The following is a 19,932-nucleotide window of genomic DNA, read 5'->3' on the forward strand; positions in this document are numbered from 1 at the left end:
TTTTTTTTCTCCTCTTTTTTGTTTTCTTTCTATAAAGTCCGGAGCTGGTAGCGAGGGTGTGAAGGGCGTGAGGATGGGGCGACCCTCCAAAAATATTATCTCAAAAAAAAAAAAAAAAAAAAAAAATCACTTCACCTCCCTCAGAAGAGTAAAGGGGGGGTGGGAGGGATGGGGGGGAGGTTCACCCCCTCCTCTCCCCCCCCGGCCCAGGGGGGGAGCAGCCCCCAGCTCCCCCTCCGTAGTGTGAGCTCGGCGGAGGGGTCCCTCCAGCCCCCGCCCCCCATGTTGGGGGGTCCCACGGGGGGGTCTGCGTCTCACTGGGGGGGGCAGGAGGAAGAAGAAGAAAGGGTTTTTTTGTGGGGGGTGGGCTGGAGGGGAGTGGGGGGGGGGCATTTGGGACCGAAACCAAGAAACCAAACGACGTTACTAAGAGCTTGGCCGGATCAGTTGGAGTCGGAGTCGGAGGAGTCCCCGGAGGAGGAGGAGGAGCTGCTGCTGCCCTCCGAGTCGTTGTCATCCTCATCCTCATCATCCTCGTCCTCATCATCCTCGTCGTTCTGGGGATTGGGGGGGGCCAGGGTTAGTGGCAGGCCAGGGCGGGGGGGCCCCGGCTGCCGTCCATCATCTCCCCTTTGCCCCCTGCTCGCCCTCCCCGCTGCGGCACGGGGTGGGGGGGATCCCCACGGAAGACGGGGGGGTGCAACCCCATCCCTCCCGCCACTGCCACCCCGGGGCGGGGAGGGGGGGATGGAGGAGGGACGTGGGGCAGGAGTGAGTTTGAAAGGGCTCAGCTCGGGGGTGCCGGGGTGGTGGGGGGGGCAGGAGGAGGGGGGGAGCGTGCCGGAGCAGCGCGCGGGGGTCCTACCCTCACCTCTGCCACTGCCTCGCTACACGATCCGAGGGAGGGTACCCGACCCGCCTCGGGCCTCAGTTTCCCCCCTCTAAAGCCGGGGAAGGAAGAGGCGTGAGCTGAGACCAACGAGGGGGTGGAAACACCTCACCTGTCCGCTGGCGAGCACAAGGCACGGACACGGTTTCTGGCCCCAGCGCCATCCAGCATACTCTGATTTCAGTTGCACCGGTGTAAAACTTTGACTCTGGTGACTTACTCGGCATTCACACTGGCGCAAACGGAGCCGAGACCAGACTCAGTATCTCCACCAGGAAAAAGACAGGAGATTTTTCTCTGCTCACTGGGGGCTCTGCACAACCCGCACCTCTATGTCCCGAGGCTGCTCCTAACTACGCCCCGCGGCTGCTCCTCACACCCTCCCCGGGGACGCTGGGTGTTGGGGGGGACGGACGGACAGACGGATGACGCCCCGTTTCCCTTCGCCTCCCCGTGTTCCCCCCGTGCTTCCCGGGAGCTCCTCCGCCACGGTTCTATCTGAGCCCGGGTGCGGACGCCCCCCAGCCCCGGAGGAGGGTGAGGGGGGGGGGGGACGGGGGACAGGGCGAGCGGTATGGGAGCGGAGCGGGGCCCGGGACGGCCCCGCCGCCCTCCCCGCGGCACCCACCGCAGCCTCACCTCGTCCCCGTCCTCGCTCTCCTCCTCGCTGCTGGACTCTGACGAGTCGCCGCCTTCCTCTGACGAGTCACCGTTGTCGTCGTCATCGTCCTCGTCTTCATCGTCATCTTCCTCCTCTTCCTCCTCCTCGTCGTCGTCCTCTGACTCCTGCGGAGCAGGAGGGGGTTGGTGGCAAGCAGGCACCCCGGCACACCAGCACCCATGGGTGCACCACCCCATCCCTTGGCCACCAGCCTTTGGGTCCCTTCATTGACCGAGCGGGAGCAGATGGCTCCTACCCGACACCTCGCCTGGGAGACTTTTCCCCATTTATGTTACAAACTGCCCCAAAAAGCCCCCCGGAGTGGGTGCAAGGGGATGTCATAGACTGCGGGGGGGGCAAAAATCATTGAGCACAGATGTGGGGAGGGGCCTTTGGTTGATTGTCTCAAGGAGAGGGCAGGCAGCAGAAAGCACCGGGGACACCTCCAACAAGAGCTCTGGGTGCCCCCGGGACACCCCCCCCAGGGAGAAGGGTGCTGGGTGTCCCTGACGCGGAGCACGGCGGTCGCGCACTCACCGACTTGGACTGCATCGTTGGCTTCATCTTGGGGTTGGGACCCCGGATCTTCCCTATGCTCTTGCGTTTCTGCAGGGAGGGGGGAACAAAACCAAACCATTTTAGAGCTGCAGAGCTCAAGTTCGGCTCCTTCCCAGAGCCTGGCACGGAGAAAACCCCACTGCCGAGCTGCTACGGGGGTGAATCCCGCTGAGGGGTTTACCTGAGCTCAGCTCATCTACCACACAGCCTAATCTCAGTCAGGGGGATCCCAGCCCACTCCCCACGGCAGCGCTGGGGGATACTCACGTTGGAAGTGTGTTCCTTGTAGGCAGCTCGCTCCTGGGGCGAGAGGCTCTGCGGAGACAGGGGAGACAGTCAGGGCGCAGGGAGGGACTCGAGCATGGGGCACCCCCTCCCGAAATATAATATTTTAAAGTTATAAAATGCCCAAAAAAGGGTCTAAAGATGGTGGTTCCCAGATGAAAGCTCTGAGCTGGGGACGCTTGACATGGTCCCAAGAACAGCCGGCCCCTGAGCGCCCCGGTGCCCCTCACCACGCGTCGGGGCTGGGCCCTCACCTTGAGCCAGATGTCGAGGTGCACCTTGTACTGTTTCTGCTGCTCCTCTGCCAGCTTTTTGTAGTGGTCCTTCTGGCCCTGGGAGATGCGCTGCCAGCGGCTGCCGATCTCCACCATCCGCTCCTTCAGCGGGAGGTGGTTCAGCTCCCCGTTCGACAGCAGCTCCTGGGAGAATTTCTGGTAACCGTTCCTGCAAGGAGGGGGGAGCGCAGAGCCCGGATGAGATGCCGGGCACGGAGAACCAAGGTGGCCACAAACAGCCTGCAGTAACCACCACCCATCCCCATCGTGGTCCAGCCCACACTCCCTCCACCCCGAGGCCGCTCCAGGCTCTTTCGCGCCAGCCCCCCCTTGCCCAGCCAGATCCAATTTTTCAAAGCCCAGACCCCAGGTACTCACATGGGGGGTTTCTTCGGCTCTCCCTGGAACTTCATTTTCTTGGCGGAGTTGGTGGAGCACGGAGGGGCTCGCATCTCGCTCAGCTCCCTCTGAGCCAGAGGAGAAAGAGGGGTCAGGGAGACAGGGCAGCGCTGGCCACAGGCGCCCGGCGAGGGGCAGGAAGGAGCAGGGACCCACCTCGTATCGCTTCTGATCCTCCGCCGCTTTCTTGATCCACATCAGCTTCTCCTTCTTCTCCATGTTGTTCCAAGTGGCCTCCATGGCCTTCAGCGCCTTGCCCCGGTCGTTCTGTGGCACAGAGAGCCCCGTGACACTTTAGCACCCGAGGGTGCTGCCGCTGGCTCTGGCCACAGGGCAGCCGCTCCCCTGCTGCGACCCCCGGCCCCCCCAGGGCTCCCAGCCCCAACCTGTCGCCTCGGGTGTGAAAGCAGGGCAGAAGGCACAACGTGATTCCTGCTGGTGGGAGCGATGATCCCCCTTCCAGCCCCTTTCCCAGCCCACCCCTCACCTTGAAACGAGCCAGGTAGTCCCCGATGACACTCTGTTGCCAGATCTCCTCGGCCGTCTTGGGAGACTCGGGCAGTTTCCCGCGCTCTTCTTTATCTGAGCCGTGCTTCTTCTCCGACTGCGCCTTCATCGCCGCCTCCCGCGCTTTGTACTTGGCCTGTGCAGGGTGGAGGGGGCGCAGTGGGGGTGAGCTTGGCCACCTGGCACAAGCCCCTGGCCACCAAACACCAGGAGGGCAGGCAGCAGGATGCTGTGGCTTCCCTCGGGGCTGTCCCACGGTAGCGGTGGCAGCCCCCCACCACCCACACCCACGTCTCTGGACTCGCCTCCCACCAGCAAAACCATCAAGCCTTTACATTCAGGCCCAAGGACCCTCTGAGGCTTCTTAAGCTGCGAGTTTTGACCCACCAGGTCACAAGAGGGGAGAGGGCATGGCCGGCAGCACCCATGGGTGCCAACACCAGTGCCTGGGTGATGGCTGATGGAGCTGTGATGCTCCTGGGGACAACTGTCCCCCAGCTCCAGTGCCTGGGGACGAGGAACAGCAGGACAAGGACAGGCAGCGTCCCCTAGGCTGCTGGAGACGCCCAACGGAGCAACAGGGATGAAGGAGAAGGGTCAGGGACGGTACCAACCTTCTTCTTCTCGGAGAGGTCGTTCCACATGCGGGCCAGGAGCCGGGTCAGTTCACTCTCTGACAGCTCCGGCCGCTCCTCCTGCAGCTGCTTCCGCTTCTCCTCCGAGAAGATGAACATGGCAGAGATGGGCCGTTTGGGCTTCTCTGAGCTGGCCTGCGGGAGGGACACGGGGCCGTGGGTCGGGGTGAGCTCACAGAGGGACCTGCCTCGCACTGGTAACCTCCAACCCAGGAAAACCACGGTGAAAGAACCAAGGAACAAGCCCCGCAGAGCACCCTAAGGGACCAGCAGCCCCATCCCATGTCTCTGGCACGCGCTGCCCCGTCTCTTCAGTTGCTGCTCTCACCTTGCCGGTCTCTGGTGAGGACTTTTTGGATGCAGGACTCGTCGCCCCTTTCCGGTTGCTGCCCAGCATCTTCTCCTCACCTAGCACCCGCTGCTGCTCCTCCTCGGGCAGGCTCTGGGTGGCACAGGAGGAGAGACATGGTTAGATGGCCCGACACTAACGAGGCTTGGAAGCAATCGGGGAACAGGGACACTGAGGAGAGGGAATTAATGCACTCAGCTGTCCTGATCCAAAAGCCAGCCCAGCCAGGGCCAACATGGGGCACTGCAAGCCTGGGTGCACAGCCTGGGGGGTCCCCATGCCTGTGTCACCCCCCCCTCACCAGGCAAACGTTCCTCTTCCCCAAGTTCTGTCCCTCCCCGGCTCAGTCTCATTTGCTTCTCTCCCTGAAGGCAGGGCAGGCAGGTGCCCGGATCTGAGTGCACCCCTTTTTTTTCCACCCCCTGCCCTCGCAGACACAGCCGGGGCCACGTCACGTCCGCCCGGGGCCAAGCACGATGCTGGGACGGCCTCGGCACGGCTCCCCCCGCCTACACCCCCGGCCGAGGGAAGGAAGCGAAAGACTCGCTGCCGCCTGCACAACCACAGCGCCAACAGCAACCGCCCCCCCCAGGCACCAGCTCACCCCCAGCTTCCCCTCCGGCCACGGGGACCCATCCCCACCTCCCAGTGCCCAACTGGAAGGCACTGGGTCAGGTAGCTGGCAAAGGGTCCAGACTATGTGCAAACATCTCTGCACAGCACCCACGGCTGGACCCAGCCACGTTTTGGAGGGAGTAGAAGAGGGGCAGCATCAGGGCAGCCCCTGTTTAACCCATCTCAGCCCCTGGCCAGGGCTCCCTCCCCACATTCGGTGTCTCCAGCACCCGATGGCTGAGGCACCCCCACCCCACTTACCTCCAGGAAGCGGAGGGAGCTCAATCTCGTAGTCTTTCTTTTTCTGGAGGGAGATGGAGACACGTGGTTACACAACGATCCCCATCCCGACCTCGTGCAGTCCCAGGCCCAGCCTCAGCCCCCTCAGCAGCATTCTCCTCCACCCCGACCATCTGCTGGTCCCACACCCATGAACTGGGGCGACCGAGGACCGAGGGAGGTGACCAAGGACCTCAGGAAGAATTGGTGGTCAAGAAAAAAAAAAAAAAAAAAAAAAAAAAAAGGCACCAAGGAAGGGTGAAGAGCTCATTTCCAGCGAGAACTGTAGCCCAAGCTCTCCCATCCTGCTCCTCCCTCTCCACAGTACTGGTGCCCATCTGCCTGTCCTCCCGTCTGTCCACCCTCAGCCACTCACCTGATCACACTTTTTGTGGTACGCGTCCTTTTCCTTCTGGGAGAGCAGTTTCCACTGCTGGCTGCACAGCACCATCCGCTCGGTGCTGGGCACGTCTTTCATGTTGGCCATCAGCTCTGCACAGTACAGGGAGTAGCTATTCCTGCAGCCGATGGGGAGATCCAGCATTAGGGACAACCTGCCCCGCTCACGTCCCCTCAGCGGAGCTGGCTGGGTGCTAAGAGCCCCCCAAGACCCCCCCCAGTTGCCGCTGCACTGGGCAGTGAAGTGCTGTGCCAGAGGTGGCTGCATTTTAGGGAAGCAAGGGGTTGGATTACCCCTAACCCGGAGCACGCAGCATCACCGTAAACCTCGCTCAGATTCTCTGCAAATATCTATTTAATGTATATTTAAGGACCAATTTAATGGGGTCATCGACAGCCTGTGCCCACGGTCCCAGAAGTGATCGGGGATTGCCTCTCAACGCCAGGCAGAGCCCCAGTTTCCTCGTTCAAAAGAACCAGCGTCCACCCGAGCTGGCCAAGAGCCTGACGTGAGAGCTCAGAGAGAGACGGACCCCTCGTACCCAGACGGGGAGGGAGAGGACTCACGGAGGTGGTTTTGTGGGTCGTCCATCAAACTTGTCCTTGAGCTGGCGCTCGGCCTTGGTGAGGGTGGAGCGGGTGATGCCCTCCTCGCTGATGTTCAGCTCGGGGTGCTTCTGGATGTAGTCACGCATGATCTCCTGCAAAGGACGGGGAGAGCCGTCAGCAGAGGGGCTCCGATCCCCGCCTGGCTGGGGGCCGGAGGAGGAGGAAAGAGAAGCCAACCATTACCCTAATCATCTCCCCAGGGGTACTTCTCCCTTCCCTGAACACGGCTGGAGGAGGCAGGGCTCAGACTCACTAGGGAATTGCAGGGATCTGGCTGAACCCCCACGCTGGCTATCGGGTGAGGCTGGCTAGCCGCCGGCGGCTGCAGCCGGGAGGCAGAGTGGCTCAGAGTGAACGTAGGGACGAGTGTGGAGGGGGAACGGGTGAGGCTGCTCCCTACCTCGTACTCCTTCCGCTGTTCCAGGGCCTTATGAATCCATTTCAGCCTCTTTTTATCCGAGAGTTGAGACCACTGCTTGCCCAGCGACTCTTTCACCTCCTTCGTGGTGGCCTGAAAACCCAAAGCCAGAGGTGAGGGCAGAGGGGTAAAATCCAAAAAAAGAAGAGGGGAAAAAAAAAAAAAAAAAAAAAAAAAGTAAAAAAAGGCAAAAATAGTGTGCCTGCCACTTTGTCCCAGCGGCACCCGGCTTGGGGCCGTGGGGTGGCTGTGAGCTGAGCTCGTGGCCGGGGAAGGGGGTGCGTGCAAGTGTGGGGCATGGCCAGAGGTGGATGTCTGTGCTGGAAATCTCTCCTGCCCTGCCTCAGGCTGTGGTCACCCCTTCAACTTCAGACAAAACGTGGGGTCTGTGTCCCCGAGCCTCTTCCAGATGTGCAGAGCCCCTTCTTACCTCCATCCAGACTGCTGGGAGCTTCTAGCGGTGTCTTCCATCCCGTCCCCCCCTGGAAGGCTTCTCTTGTTTCCCCCTCCTCTCCCCCCAGCAGCGGGGTACAGCACCCCTCAACACTCACACTCACACGCACTCCCACCCACCGTACTCACATCTGGACGCACTTTCAAGTAGATCTTCTTCTCGTGGTTGTACCACAGCTGCTGGGGGGTTTTGGGTTTTTCAGGGACGTCGGATTTCTTGGCGTTCTGGATGAGATCCGGGTGATCTTCCCTTTACCCGGCAGGGAGGTAGGGAAGGGAGAGCGTTACAGAGGTTGCAGGTGGAAGGAGAACACCCCTAAACCTCCCTGATGAGGGGTAACTGTCACTGCAGGGCTCAGATACTGCAGGGGGGGGGCTGTCCCCAAAAAGAGTAGGAGGGTTTGAGGGGAGATTTGAGTCTGCCCCTCTTTGTGGAGCACCAGCTACGAGCATCCCCTTTAATGCACTGGGCTGGGCTGCGTCCCCAGAGCAGCAGTGGGTCACCGGGAACGCCAGGACCCACCTGGGACACAGCGACCGTGTCTGAAGGGAAGGTCTGGGGGGAATGGGGTGGTCGGTTTGGCTTTTAACAGCACCGGTGGCAGGACTCCTGTCCTCCCCCTGCAGACCCCCAGAGCGTGGCTGGTCCTCTGCTCTCTCCCCCTTGCCAAGTCTCCCAGCTGGAGGGTTGCTCTCAGACACCTCAGACAGCACTTTTTTTTTTTTTTTTTCCCCAGCATCCCCACTTCCCTTCAAGCTGCAGCACCCACCAGGACTCCCCCTCCATGAACTACACCCAGGAGGAGAGACTGGGTCTGCCTGGAGGGGCCTGGGGAAACAGAGGGGCTGCCCGCTCACCTGAACCTCGCTAGGTTCCTCTCAAACTCCTGCTTCTCTCGCTGGAAGTCCTGGATGTATTTCATCTGGGGACACAAAGCCACCAGGGAGGTGGAGAGGGACGTCAGCACCAGGGAACAGGCAAGCAGGGACATCCCTCTTGACTGGGCACCCCACCTCCCTCAAAGGGACTCGAGGGCTCTCCAGCCTCTCAGACTGGTCCTGCAGCTCCCAGCTGAGGGTTTCCAGCTTGCCCAGGGATTCAGACGCAGGATCTGCCCCCATCTGCCTGCACCCCAACAGCCCTGGGCAAGAGGGCACAGCAGGACTTTGTGCCCTGGACCTTTCCTGCTGGTGGCAAATCCACCTAGACTGAGAGTTGGGGCACCCCAAAATCCTGCCTGGGCTCTGGCCAAGCCCACGGCCTCCTCCAGAGCTGGAGGTGGGATGGGGAGCTCCCTGCCCAGCACCTCCCACAGCTCAGAGCAGAGCCTGCCCCTCCAGCCCTCCACGGCGGGGTGTGTGATTTAACCCCAGCACTAAACACGGATCCACCCAACAGCAAAGTCACCGTCCAGGTCCGTCTGGGAAAGACGGACCAACGGACAGACCCAGCCAGCCTCCACCCCACAGATCCTGGGAAAGAGGACAGGAAAAGGAAAGGAAGTCTTACTGGTCTGACTGGACTAAAGAAGCACTTGGCTTTGCCCCGTCAAGAGCCAGATTAAACTCTCGCCACATAGAGGCTGGGCTCTGCTGGTTTTACTGGGAGAACTGGGCAGGCAGAGCTCAGCACGCAGAGGCACGCAAGTGGGAAGGGGCTCGCTGACTCCCCTCGTACCTTTTTCTTCTCGGGAAGCTCCTTGTATTTCTTGGACAGGATCTTGGTGAGATCCAGGTTGCTCATTTCGGGGTGAAGCTTGGCATATTTGGCCCGCTTCTCCATGAAGAAGCGGAAATAGGGAGTCAGGGGCTTCTTGGGGAAGTCGGGGTGTTTCTGGGGAGACAGCAGAGCAGCAGACACTGAGTGCGGAGCCGGCAGTGCTGCAGAGGGCACAGCCAAACCCCACCAGCTCCCAGCTCCCCCCGCTACGGGGGGAGACCTGCCTCCATCCAGTCCCCCTAGTGATCCAGTGACATGGGGACAGCCTGACTTTGCAGGCAAAGGGGGGGAAAACGCTGGGAATAAGGGCTCCCTTGCCCAGAAACTACAACATCCCAGCGCCGGGTATCTCGGGAGCAGCCTCCAGCCATCCAGAGCTGTTGGCACACAGCAGCTGTGCTGCAAGAGGGGAAACTGAGGCAGGAGGGACAGGACCCACGTCCCGGGGAGGGCCGGTGGCAAGAGCATCGGCTGCCCCGGGGCTGCGTTGCCGAAAGCAGCACCCCACCCGACCCGGCAGGCCAGGAATAGGACGGCGGCTTCCCGGCCCCCGCCGTCCCGGGTGCTAAACTTGGACGCAGGCTGCCAGCAATACAGCCGGCCATATTAAATGTACCCTGGACTTGGCCCGGGCCCAGAGCCCGCGGCCTCCAGAGCCTTGGGCAGCCGGCCGCGGGGATTACGGGCGGTGAGGTGCCTGCAGGGGCTCCGGTGGCAGAGCCACACGGGTCTGGGGTGCCACACGGGTGACAGCCCCTCATCCCGGGGAAGGGTGAGGTCCCCCCTTAGAGACCAACCGCAATTCCTGCCCCAATACCTTGAGCTTTTTGCCTTTGTAAGGATTCTTCACGTGCTCTTCAGCGTCCATAATAAGCTCTGTGAGAGTTCGAAACTTCCTCACCTGCGGGGTAATAAAGGACCACAAAGGTGAACAGGCTGCGCATGGGGGGACAGGGCAGATCCCCGCTCACCACGGCGTAAACCCACAGGGTTTCGTAACGCCACCGCGCGAACAGCCCGTCCCAGCGCCTCCGAGGGATTCACGACGCCGGCGGCAGCGGGATGGTGTCGGCACTAAGGGCCGAGGACTCAGGGTGATGAACTGAAGCGATTCAAACAGCCCCGGGAGGTTAGCGGGATGCTCGGTCCCTCTGGTGTAACCCGCCCCCCCCAAGCCCCGTGCGGCCGCCGGTTACCTCGTTAGAAATCTCCATCCACTTCATCTTGCACATCTCGCCCGAGAAGTCCTTGAAAGCCACTTTCTCCCAATCCAGGTGGGACTCGGTGGTTTTGAACTTGCTCCCGTCGTTGGAGGGCAGGTTATTCTTCATGCACTCCAGCAGAGTCAGCATGTCCTCCTGAGACCAGCGGTCTGAGCAGCAAAGAAACAGGCTTAGCAGCAGCGAGGGGCAGGCAGCCTTCCCGGCAGGACACGGCGACTACAGCTCCCGGCGTGCAGCTCCGGACACACGCCGGGACACGTCATCTCCACATGCTGCCTCTCAAGATTAAAGATCAAAGGGCCGTGGCTGTTTCCATCACCCTCGAGCAACTTTCTACGGGCCCAAAACAATCCAGGCAAAGCTAGAAAATCCACTCGGTGCAAACCAGAGAGACTCGCTCATCCCACTACGCCATCAGATAAGGCGAGGGCTCTGCCGCGCGGGAGCGGAGGGCTATTTCCTACGCACGGGAGCGAAACGGGAGCGACGCGCTCTCCAGCCAGGGAGGAAACGGGGAAACCCACTTTCTAAGTGGAAAAGATGGATCCAGAGCAATGGGAAACCCCCCCCAGCGCTGCTTCTCCTTCAACTCGGAGAGCCTTGCCATCACCTGGGACCTAGCTCCATGTTGACCTCTGCCAAGGTCAAAGCTCAGAGACCACAAAGCGGGAGGGGGGGGGCGAGTCCACCGCAGCCCCCCAGTCTCACAGCGGGGTCCCTCACGCCGCAGGGGTGATGGTTACGCCACCCCAACATCCCCCGAGCCGCTGGGAGGAACATTCCCAACTCCCGTAAGGACAAGCTGCCGGGATGGACACACAGCAAAGCCGGGGAAGCCTGGAGCAACCTGGGGGGGCCAGGATGGGCAGCAGCCCCGTGCTGGGGCAGGCAGCAGGCAGGATACCCCAGCACCAAATGCCCCACCCAGCACCGACCTCGGGGCTGCTTCCTCGCCGGGGTAATTCCTCTGCCAGGCTCCCCGAGCTTCCCCGCCAGCTGGGGAGAGGAGCCGCGGGTGCTCTGCAAAGATGGGTGGCCCTGGGGAAAAGCAGCGGGGCCTGGGAGCGGAAAGAGAGGTCTCCAGGGACGGGCTGGAGGAGCAGAACCCCGAGTCACGCCCGCACGGCCCCGGCTGCTTCAACCCAGGACAGGCACCCGAGCCCAGGGGCTCCCCGGCACGGGACCGGCTCTCTGCAGCGCCCCGTGCCCCACGTCACTGCCGGGAGAAGATTGGGGCGTCCAGAACCGCCGGAGGGACACGGAGATCTCAGCAAGATGGGGACAGCCCAGCCGGTCGGGGCTGTGAGGGGAGCATCTCTCTCCCTCCATCCCCAGGAATGAAAACAAGCCCCTAGAAACACCCAGCTGCGGTTCTCCCTCCGCTCAAACTCAAGAGGCACAAAACCACCGTCTGTCCCTCCTGCCTCCACGTCCTGCCTCTGCTTCGGTCCAGTGAAGGGCAACACCTGCCCCCCCGAACCCCAAATCCGAGCGAGGAACGTTAAAGGACACGGGGAGCACAGCCAGGACCGGTCCCCCCACCCCACTTCGCCTCCCGGACCTGTCAGGTTGGGAGGTCGAGGCAGGAGCGGTTTGGGATCCAGCTGATCTCTGCAGATAATTCATCAGGTCCGTTATGGATTAATTGGGGAGGGGGAGATGGAAAGAGCCCCCCCATAAAGCAGGGAGCCCAGTGGCTCGAGACACGTCTCCACACACTCCCGGCTTCAGAGCCCCAAAACATCATGAAGGGGGAAAAGAGATGGTAAAGCCCCCCCCCTACAGTGCCTCGAGGGGAGATCAGACCGGGGGGCGCACCAGGCCCCAGATTTTCTCTTCTTATTTTTCTCATCCCCTTTCCAGACACGCACACACCCCCTCCCCAGGCAAGAACCAACAAGGTAGAATCGGGCCACGAAGCTGGGGCCGACTTTACTTGCATAAATCAAGAGAAATAACCGAAAGTAGCACGGCCACAAAAATCAAGTGGGGAGGAAGAAGGGGATGAGACACACCCCAAACCCACCCCCATCAACAAGCCCCATGCCTCAGTTTCCACACCCCCCTCCAACACAGGAACGCCTCGAAACCTTTGGCCCTGCGTGACCCCCCCGCCGGCAGACAGCCAAAATAACCACAGCCCACAGGAACATGGAAGAAACGGCAGAAACCTCCCCAGTCCCTCGCCGGCAGCGGGGTGGGGACAACGGGGACTCCACGCTTAGTCTCCCCCATCCCTGCATCCCCTCTCCCTCTGGCTGGGGTTTGCCAAAAATCGCCGGAATTGCGGAGTTTACCCGCCAAGATGAATGGGGTTGTCTGTGCCCTGGGACCGATTTATCCCCGGCTCTCCTGGCATCGCCCGGGCCGGGTCTATATTAGGAAAGCTGCCCCGGTGTAATTAAATCCATCTAAAGACCCGGCGAAGGACACGTGCTCCAGCCGGGTTCGCTCGGGGCAACAAACCGACTGCGGCGAGGGAGAGAAGACGGGGGGACCGGGGAGGGGTGAGAGGGGCTGGATGCCGCTCCCCGGGGTTTGGGGGGCACCCGAGGAGTTTTGAGGTGCTGGGGTAGCAGAACCCTGCTGCCCAGGCAGGCTGCCCCAAATAAAATATCCCTTTTTTTTTTCTTTTTTTTTTTTTTCTTGTTTTCCTCCCCCTTTTCCAATAAAAGCTGAACCTCTGATGTCATCCCAGGGTCTGGAAGCCGGAGGCCCAAGGTAACGGCTTGGCTTTTAATGCAGCCCAGATGTGAACGGCAAAAGCAGCACCTCTTTGTGCCAGCCCCCCCCACACCCCCCCCGAAAACACCAGCCACCCAAAAAGAGCATCCTCGGCACCTCGAGCCAGTGGCCGCCCTTCGCCAGGGCCGGGGGGCTACCGGCACGTGCACCCGCACGCTCACGCACACGTGTGCGTGTGTGCGCGCGTGTTGGGAGTCAGGATCGGGAGAGGCAAATCCCCCCCCCCCACCCTGCATCCCCCCCGCTCCTGCCTGAAGCACAGTCAGGATCGTGGCTCCTCCATCCCTGGGACAAAAGGGCCGCCCTGAGGTGGTATTTTTTTTATTTTTTGTTTTAAAAACGTGGCAGCAGCGGTATTCCTGGGGGAGGTCCTGGGGGGGGGTCTGCAGGGCACAGGGAGTTGTGGAGGAGCGGGGGCTCACCTTGGTTTTTGGGAGCTGTCATTTCCAAGTCTGCAGGGCACTCGGCTTCGCCGTTCATCCTCCACCTGCCTGCGCCCAGGACGGTCCCCGCCGGCTCCCTCGCGCGCTACCCGAGATCACTCCCGCTCGGCTCTGCAAGCAAAGGGAGACCCCGCTAGGCACCCCCCCACGCCAGGGCGCACCCCCAACCCCTGACGGGGCGCGGGGGGCCTGACCCAGGGGTGTGTGTCCCCCCTCCCGCAGCAATGAGGTGCTGAGGTAGCCCACAGCCAGCCCTGGGAGGTTTGGGGGTGGGGGGTGTTTGTGGAAAAGGGGTTCAGGGAGGAGAAGGGGGGGTGCATGTGGGTGGTCGTAGAGATCCTGGGGGGGTGGGATCGTGAATGGTGACATGATCCCCACGCGGGTGGGGGGAGGAAAAAAGGGGGGTGTGGGAAGGGGAAAAGGAGTCCTCGAGGTGGGGGCAGGATCCAAGGGGGATCCCCAAAGATCCAAAGGGGACCCCCGTAAGACCTGAGGGGAGAAGAGCTCAGGGGGGTCTCCCTGAGGGGGGGGTGTCCACAGAGCCCGGTCAAGGGGATCTGAGCCAACAGGGCTCCAAGGGATCTCCCAAGGGGGGGTGTGTGACCTCCCCCCAAAAAGGGGGATCTAAAAGAACAGGACACCATGGGTCTGGTGAGATCCTCCCTGGGGGGGGACGCTCAGAGGAGAGGGATCCCCAAGATCCAAGGGATCTCAGGGAAGTGCCCATGTGGGGAGCTCCGGGGTGGGGGGGGGGTGTCAGGGCTCCCCTGAGGGGGGAGGACAAGCTGGGGGGAGGATATTTCAACAGGGGGGCTCCAGGGAAAGGATCCCCCCCAGATCCCAGGGTGAGGGATCTTATGGCTCCATGGGGAAGGATCGCCCTGAGGCTGGGGTGGGAGGGGCCTCGGTGGGGGCACCCCAAAGCCTGGGGGTGGGATCCCCGGGGGGTGGGCTCAGGGACGGAGGTCTGAGGGGGGGTCACCCCGGGGGAAGGGGACAGGCCCCAGGGAAGGAGAAAGAGCCCTGGGGGGAGCAGGCCCCAGGCCTGAGGGAGGGGAGCCGGGCCTGGGGGGGTCCCAGGGGGAATCCAGACTTTGGAGGGGGGGGGGGTAAATCCGATGAGAAGCCAGGCACTAATCGGGGGGGATCCAGTCCCTGGGGGGGTCCCAGGAGAGAGCTGGGCCCTGGGAAGGCTCCTGGAAAGAGGATCCAGGCCCTGGGCCTGAGGGAGGATCACCCCGAGACTGGGGGGGGGGGGGGGGGGAGAGCCCTGGGGGGGGCAGGACCCCCCCCTCATGGCTCAGGACGGGTCGAGGATTGCGCTGGGGGGTGATCGGCTCCCGGGAGCGGGGGGGGATCACTGCAGGGAATCAGGGATGACCCCGGGGGGGGGTGCAGACCCCCACCAAGCCCCGAGCATGGCTGGGGGGGGGGGGTTAAAAAACCACTCTTAGGTTGGATCAGCCCCCGGGGGGGGGGGCGGATCTGGGACTACCTCGGGGGTTGGGGTGTGTTTGGGGGGGGGGAAGGCGGGATCGTGTCAGGGGGAGGGATCCATCGGATCATGGCGGGGCGTGGCGGGGGCGATCGCGCTGCGCGCGCAGAGGGATCCCCGAGGGGGGGTGTGTGTGGGGGGGGTGTGCGGGATCCCCCCGGGGGGTGTGTGTGTAGGGGGGGGGGGACACGGGACCGGATCCCGCGCCCTGTTGGGGAGGAGGAGGAGGAGGAGGCGGGGGAGGAAGGGGCCGGGCCGTCGGGCGGAGGCGGGGAGCCCGCACATGCCCTGCGCCGCCGGCCAGCTCCAGTCTCCTCCTCCGCCAGGCAGCAGGAACCGGGTGGGACCGAGCGCGGGCGGCCCCGGCGGCGCCTCCCCGGCCCCCTCCCGCCCCCGGTTCCCACCCGGGCGCCAGCGAGCCGCGCTCCGCCGCCTTTTTCATCCTCCCCCCCCTCACACACTACCACCCCTCCGCCTTCCAGCCACCTCCCCCCCCCCCCCCCCCGTCTCTCTTTCGCCTTGCTCTCCGCCACCAACACCCGGGCAGACAATGGAGGCGAGGCCGGGGGGGCCCCTCTCCGCTCCCCCGGCCCCCCCCCGGAGCGATGCGATGCGCTGCTGCTTCCCCCCCTCCTCCTCCTCCTCCTCACCCCGCGCTTCCCCATCCGCCATCCGCCCCCCCCGTCGTTACCGGCCGGCGCGGCCGCTCTCCGCCGCGGCACACAATGGCCGGGCTGCGCCCGCCTCCGCCCGCCGCTCCTTCCCCTCCACCCGTGCAGCCGGCGCGGTTATAAAGCCGAGACAAACCCACCTCTCCGGGCTGCAAGGGGGAGGAGGAGGAGAGGAGAGAAGGAGGAGGAGGAGGTGGTGGTGGAAAGGAGGAGGAGGAGGAGGAGAAGGGGGGGGGGGGAGCTCTTAGCCGAGCCGCCGCAGCCCCAGCCCCGCGCCGGAGCCGCTGGGGGAAGAAGAAGAAGAAGAAGAAGGAGGAGGAGGAGGAGGAGGGGGAAGGGGGGGCGGGGATGCCCGGCTGGGGGCGGCTGGGCAGCTGCAGCGAGCCGGGCGAGGGCAGCGCGACCTCCCCGCACCGACCCCCGGGGAGCGGCTCCTACCCAATCCTCCCCCCCTTTCCCCACCACCGCCACCCCCGCCGCCCCCCTCCTCTTCTCTCTTCCCCACCCCACCCCCCCTTCCCTTACACCCCCCCCCCCGCGACCCCTCCTCGAGCCCAGAAACACCCACCCACCCAGCGGGGGGCTGGAGCCCCGCTCCCGGTCCGGAGGGAAGAAAGGAAGAAAGAAGGGGAGAAAAAAGGCGGAAAAAAAAAAATGAAGAAAAGGGGGGAAAAAAAAAAATCTATATAAAAAGAGAATAAGGAGAGAGGGGGGGGAAATAGAGGGGAGGAGGGTGGTGGGGGGGGAAGCGGACGAGCCCGGGCACGCACCCGCCGAGCTCCCCGCCGCGGCGCGGGACTCACCCGGGCTGGGGAAAAACAACCGCCCAGCGCTGGAAGCCTGCCCCCGAAATCCAGCTGCGGCAGCCGGGGAGGGAGGAGGGCGAGCGGGAAGGAGGGAGGGAGCGAGGAGGAGGAGAGGGAAGGGAAGGGAAAGGAGGGAGAGGAGGGGGGGGGGTACACCGGGGCCGCCGAGCCGTGCGCTCCCCCCCGCCCCGAGCCCCAGCGCGGTGCCCCCCGCCGGCGCGGAGCGGGCCCGGGCGGGCGAGCTCCGGCGGCGGCTTCCTGCCCGCGGGGCCTGCGCGAAACGAGCCCTTTTTTTTTTTTTTTTTTCTTGTTGTTGTTCTTCCCTTTCTAAAAAAAAAAAAAAATTTTTTTTTTTTTTTCCCCCCCTCCCCGGAAAAATTAAAGCACCCACCTAAAAAAAAAAAAAAAATTAAAAAAATCCCCCTTTTGCCGGGTGCTGAGCCCCCCTTCCCGGCGGAGCGGCGGCGGCGCCTTACCGAGCCCGGTGCGCGGCGGCGGCGGCGGGAGCCCGGGGAGGAACAAAGCGCCTCCTCCTCCTCCTCCAGCCCCGCCGGCGGAGCGGCGCGGCGGCGAATGGCGAGCCCGGGCGGCGCGGCACGGCCCGGCCCGGCGCGGCTCCGCTCCCCCGGCGCAGGCACGTACCTGCGGGCCCGCGGCTTTGGGGGGCCGCGGCTCGGCGGGGCCGGGGCTCGCTCGGCGGGGCCGGGGCGGGGAAGCGGCGGTTGAACGGCGGCCAGCTCTGCAGCGCTGGCCCCGGGCGTGGACGCGCTCCAGTCCCCGCAGAGACGATCGCGCTTTCCCCCGCCTCCATGGCGCTGCGTTTTCTCTTCCAATCAGCCGGGCTCTGAGCGCCGGGGTCCGCCGCCAGCCTCCGCCGCTCCCCAAGCGGCGCCGCCGGCCGCCGCCGCCGCCCCGCGCTCCCGCCGCTTTCGCCGTGTTTTTTATTGCTCTTTGCTTTTGCAACACTGTGGCGAGAAGAAAAAGAGGAGGAGGAGGAGGAGGAAGGAGAGAGGAGGGAAGGGGGGGGGGGGTGGGGGGGGAGGTGGGGGGGGAAAGGAGGAAAAAAAAAAAAAAAAATCTCCTTACATGTGCAACAATCCTCGCCCGGCGTTTGCATAAAAAAAAAAAAAAAAAAAAAAAGAGAGAGGAGAAAAAAAAAAAAAAAGAAGAAGGGGGGGAAGCGGAGGGGGGGGGGGAAGCCGAGCCGAGCCGCCTCCCGCCCCGGTGGGTCCCCTCCGACACGGCGGGGAGCGGCGGGGCCGCGCTCCCTGCCCGCCCCGCGGCCCCGGGCAGCCCCGGGCCACGGCCGCGGTGGGGGGTTTCCCCGGCGGGGCGGGCGAGGGGCAGTTTCCTCCCCTCCCTCCGCTCCCCTCTCCCTTTTCTCCTCTCTCTCTCTCTTAATTTTTTTTAATGCAATTTCTCCAACTCCACCTTTGTTGTGCTGGGCGTCATTCCCCGCAGCCAATCCCGGCCGGGCAGCTGCCTGCAAATTACCGGCCATCCCAAGCTGCCTGCAAATTACGGGCCATCCCAGGCTGCCTGCACACTACCGGCCACCCCGGGGCTGCCTCCACGGTTCTACCGGCCACCCCGCTGCCGCTCGCACGCAACCGGCCGGGGCTTGGCTGCGCGCTACGGCCACAGGCCGCCCGCACGCCACGGCTGCTCCAGGCCGCCGGCGCGTTCCCGGCTGCCTGCGCGCTACCGGCGAGCCCCGGCCATCTGCACGTTACCGGCGAGCTCAGGCCGTCTGCACGCTACCGGCTGCCCGTGTGCTACCGGCGAGCCCCGGCCATCTGCACGTTACCGGCGAGCTCAGGCCGTCTGCACGCTACCGGCTGCCCGTGTGCTACCGGCGAGCCCCGGCCATCTGCACGTTACCGGCGAGCTCAGGCCATCTGCACGTTACCGGCGAGCTTGGGCCATCTGCATGTTACCGGTTGCCCATGCGCTACCGGCGAGCTCCAGCCATCTGCACGTTACCGGCGAGCCCCGGCCGTCTGCACGTTCCCGGGCAGGCAGCTCCGGGCAGGCACCTGCCGCAAGGCAGCGGGGAGCAGGATGTGTTGGGGACCCCCTCCTCACCCCCCCAGCCCCGCCCCAGGGTGGCAGGATGAGGCGTGGGAACGTGGGGTCAGGCCTCGGGGCTCCCCAGCTGACTGCACAGGAATGGGCAAAATCTGGGAGATTTCCACTGATTTTTATGGAAAAGGAACAAAAATAATTATACTAATCCCCAAATCTGGGTGCAAGGCGCCCCCCAGGTTGATTTGAGGGGGGTGGGGGGGGGAAAGCCAGGCTGGGAAAGTGGTTTATTTGGGCCTTATCTCCAAGCAAAGGATCGGACGGACGGACAGACGGACGGCCCCTCCGCCACGTCCCGAGGTCCTGCCTCCAGCCGGCACTGCCGCCGAGGTGTGCCAAGCCGCGCCAGTCTGCTTCGGCGCCGAGCAGTTAATCCCTCCAGTGAAAGCTTAAAAAAATATATATATATATATATATTTATTCTGTGTGGAAAAGGCCCTCAGCTGAGCTGTTTTCCCTGGCCTAAATTAGGTGAAATGTCACTGTTTTGCAACAGGGAAAAATTGCAAGAGAAAAAAAAAAAAAAAGAAACAAACAAAATATTTAGAGACAATCGGGCTAAACGTGAAAATCAACATTTTAAATTTTTAACCTTTTTTTTAAAAAAAAAAAAAAACAAAAAGCCATTTTAGATGGGGTGTGCAAACCCTCTGGGGCTCTGATGGCAGCTCGGATCCCCCCCCCCCCCCCCCCCCCAACGTGTTTGTGTGGCTTTTGCCACCGAGGAGGGACACCAGAGCCCTGGAACTCGGCCGCAAGCAGGTGGGTCAGAAATGGGGACTCCTCGCAGACACCCCCCAAACGCTCCCCTCCCCGCTCTGCGCCCTCTCCAGGGCTTGCTTCTGACCAAGGGAATTTTTTTTATTTGCTGTTATTTGAGTAATTAGTATTTTTGCAAATAAAGGGGCAGTAAGGTGGTGCGACTGCAGCCTTTTGGGAGTTTTTTTATTTTCATTTTCACTTGTTCAGTGCACGAGCAATAACAGAGTTCTGCTGTACACCTCGAGGAGATCCTCGGGCTGTCGCGGGCAGGCTGTGGCCCTGCCTGCACGGGCAGAGGTGCAGGCAGCAGAGCCGAGGGCAGCTCAGCTGCCTGATGGCACAAAGCACCCCGTGATGCTGTGGGCACCCTGACACCCCCACCCCCAGCACCGGGGCTCTCCCCGGGGTGATGCTATGATGTGACCCAGCTCTCCAGCTCTGTGCTCCCCCCCTCCTCATTACCAAACCTATTAATTATTTTTTCTTTTTCCCTTGCAGCTCACACCCTGGCACCAACCACCGCTGCAGGTTCCCGCCACAGATCACCCCCCCAACCACATTTCACTGGGTTAAGTCAAGCTCAGATGCGAGCTTGACCTAAATCCACACACACCCCCCCCAGCCAGGCCGGATCCCGTGGCAGTGACCTCA

General features: G+C 62.9%; 1 protein-coding gene across 1 annotated transcript; it reads right to left on the minus strand.

Annotated features, from left to right (window-relative positions):
* Nucleotides 1-300: 300 nt before the first annotated feature.
* UBTF (upstream binding transcription factor) lies at nucleotides 301-17,067 on the minus strand. The gene is given in 22 exon segments (XM_074926951.1): nucleotides 301-557; nucleotides 1,529-1,675; nucleotides 2,088-2,156; nucleotides 2,376-2,423; nucleotides 2,648-2,837; nucleotides 3,047-3,135; nucleotides 3,224-3,334; nucleotides 3,555-3,710; nucleotides 4,189-4,344; nucleotides 4,538-4,651; nucleotides 5,435-5,449; nucleotides 5,451-5,477; nucleotides 5,829-5,970; nucleotides 6,419-6,552; nucleotides 6,861-6,971; nucleotides 7,461-7,581; nucleotides 8,190-8,254; nucleotides 9,010-9,165; nucleotides 9,869-9,952; nucleotides 10,248-10,423; nucleotides 13,442-13,573; nucleotides 16,911-17,067. Coding segments are annotated over 21 exon segments (2,283 nt in total). The 5' UTR covers nucleotides 13,500-13,573; nucleotides 16,911-17,067; the 3' UTR covers nucleotides 301-443.
* Nucleotides 17,068-19,932: the final 2,865 nt, after the last annotated feature.

The sequence above is a fragment of the Athene noctua genome, chromosome 25 (genome assembly GCF_965140245.1).
Source record: "Athene noctua chromosome 25, bAthNoc1.hap1.1, whole genome shotgun sequence".
NCBI classification, from domain to species: domain Eukaryota; kingdom Metazoa; phylum Chordata; class Aves; order Strigiformes; family Strigidae; genus Athene; species Athene noctua.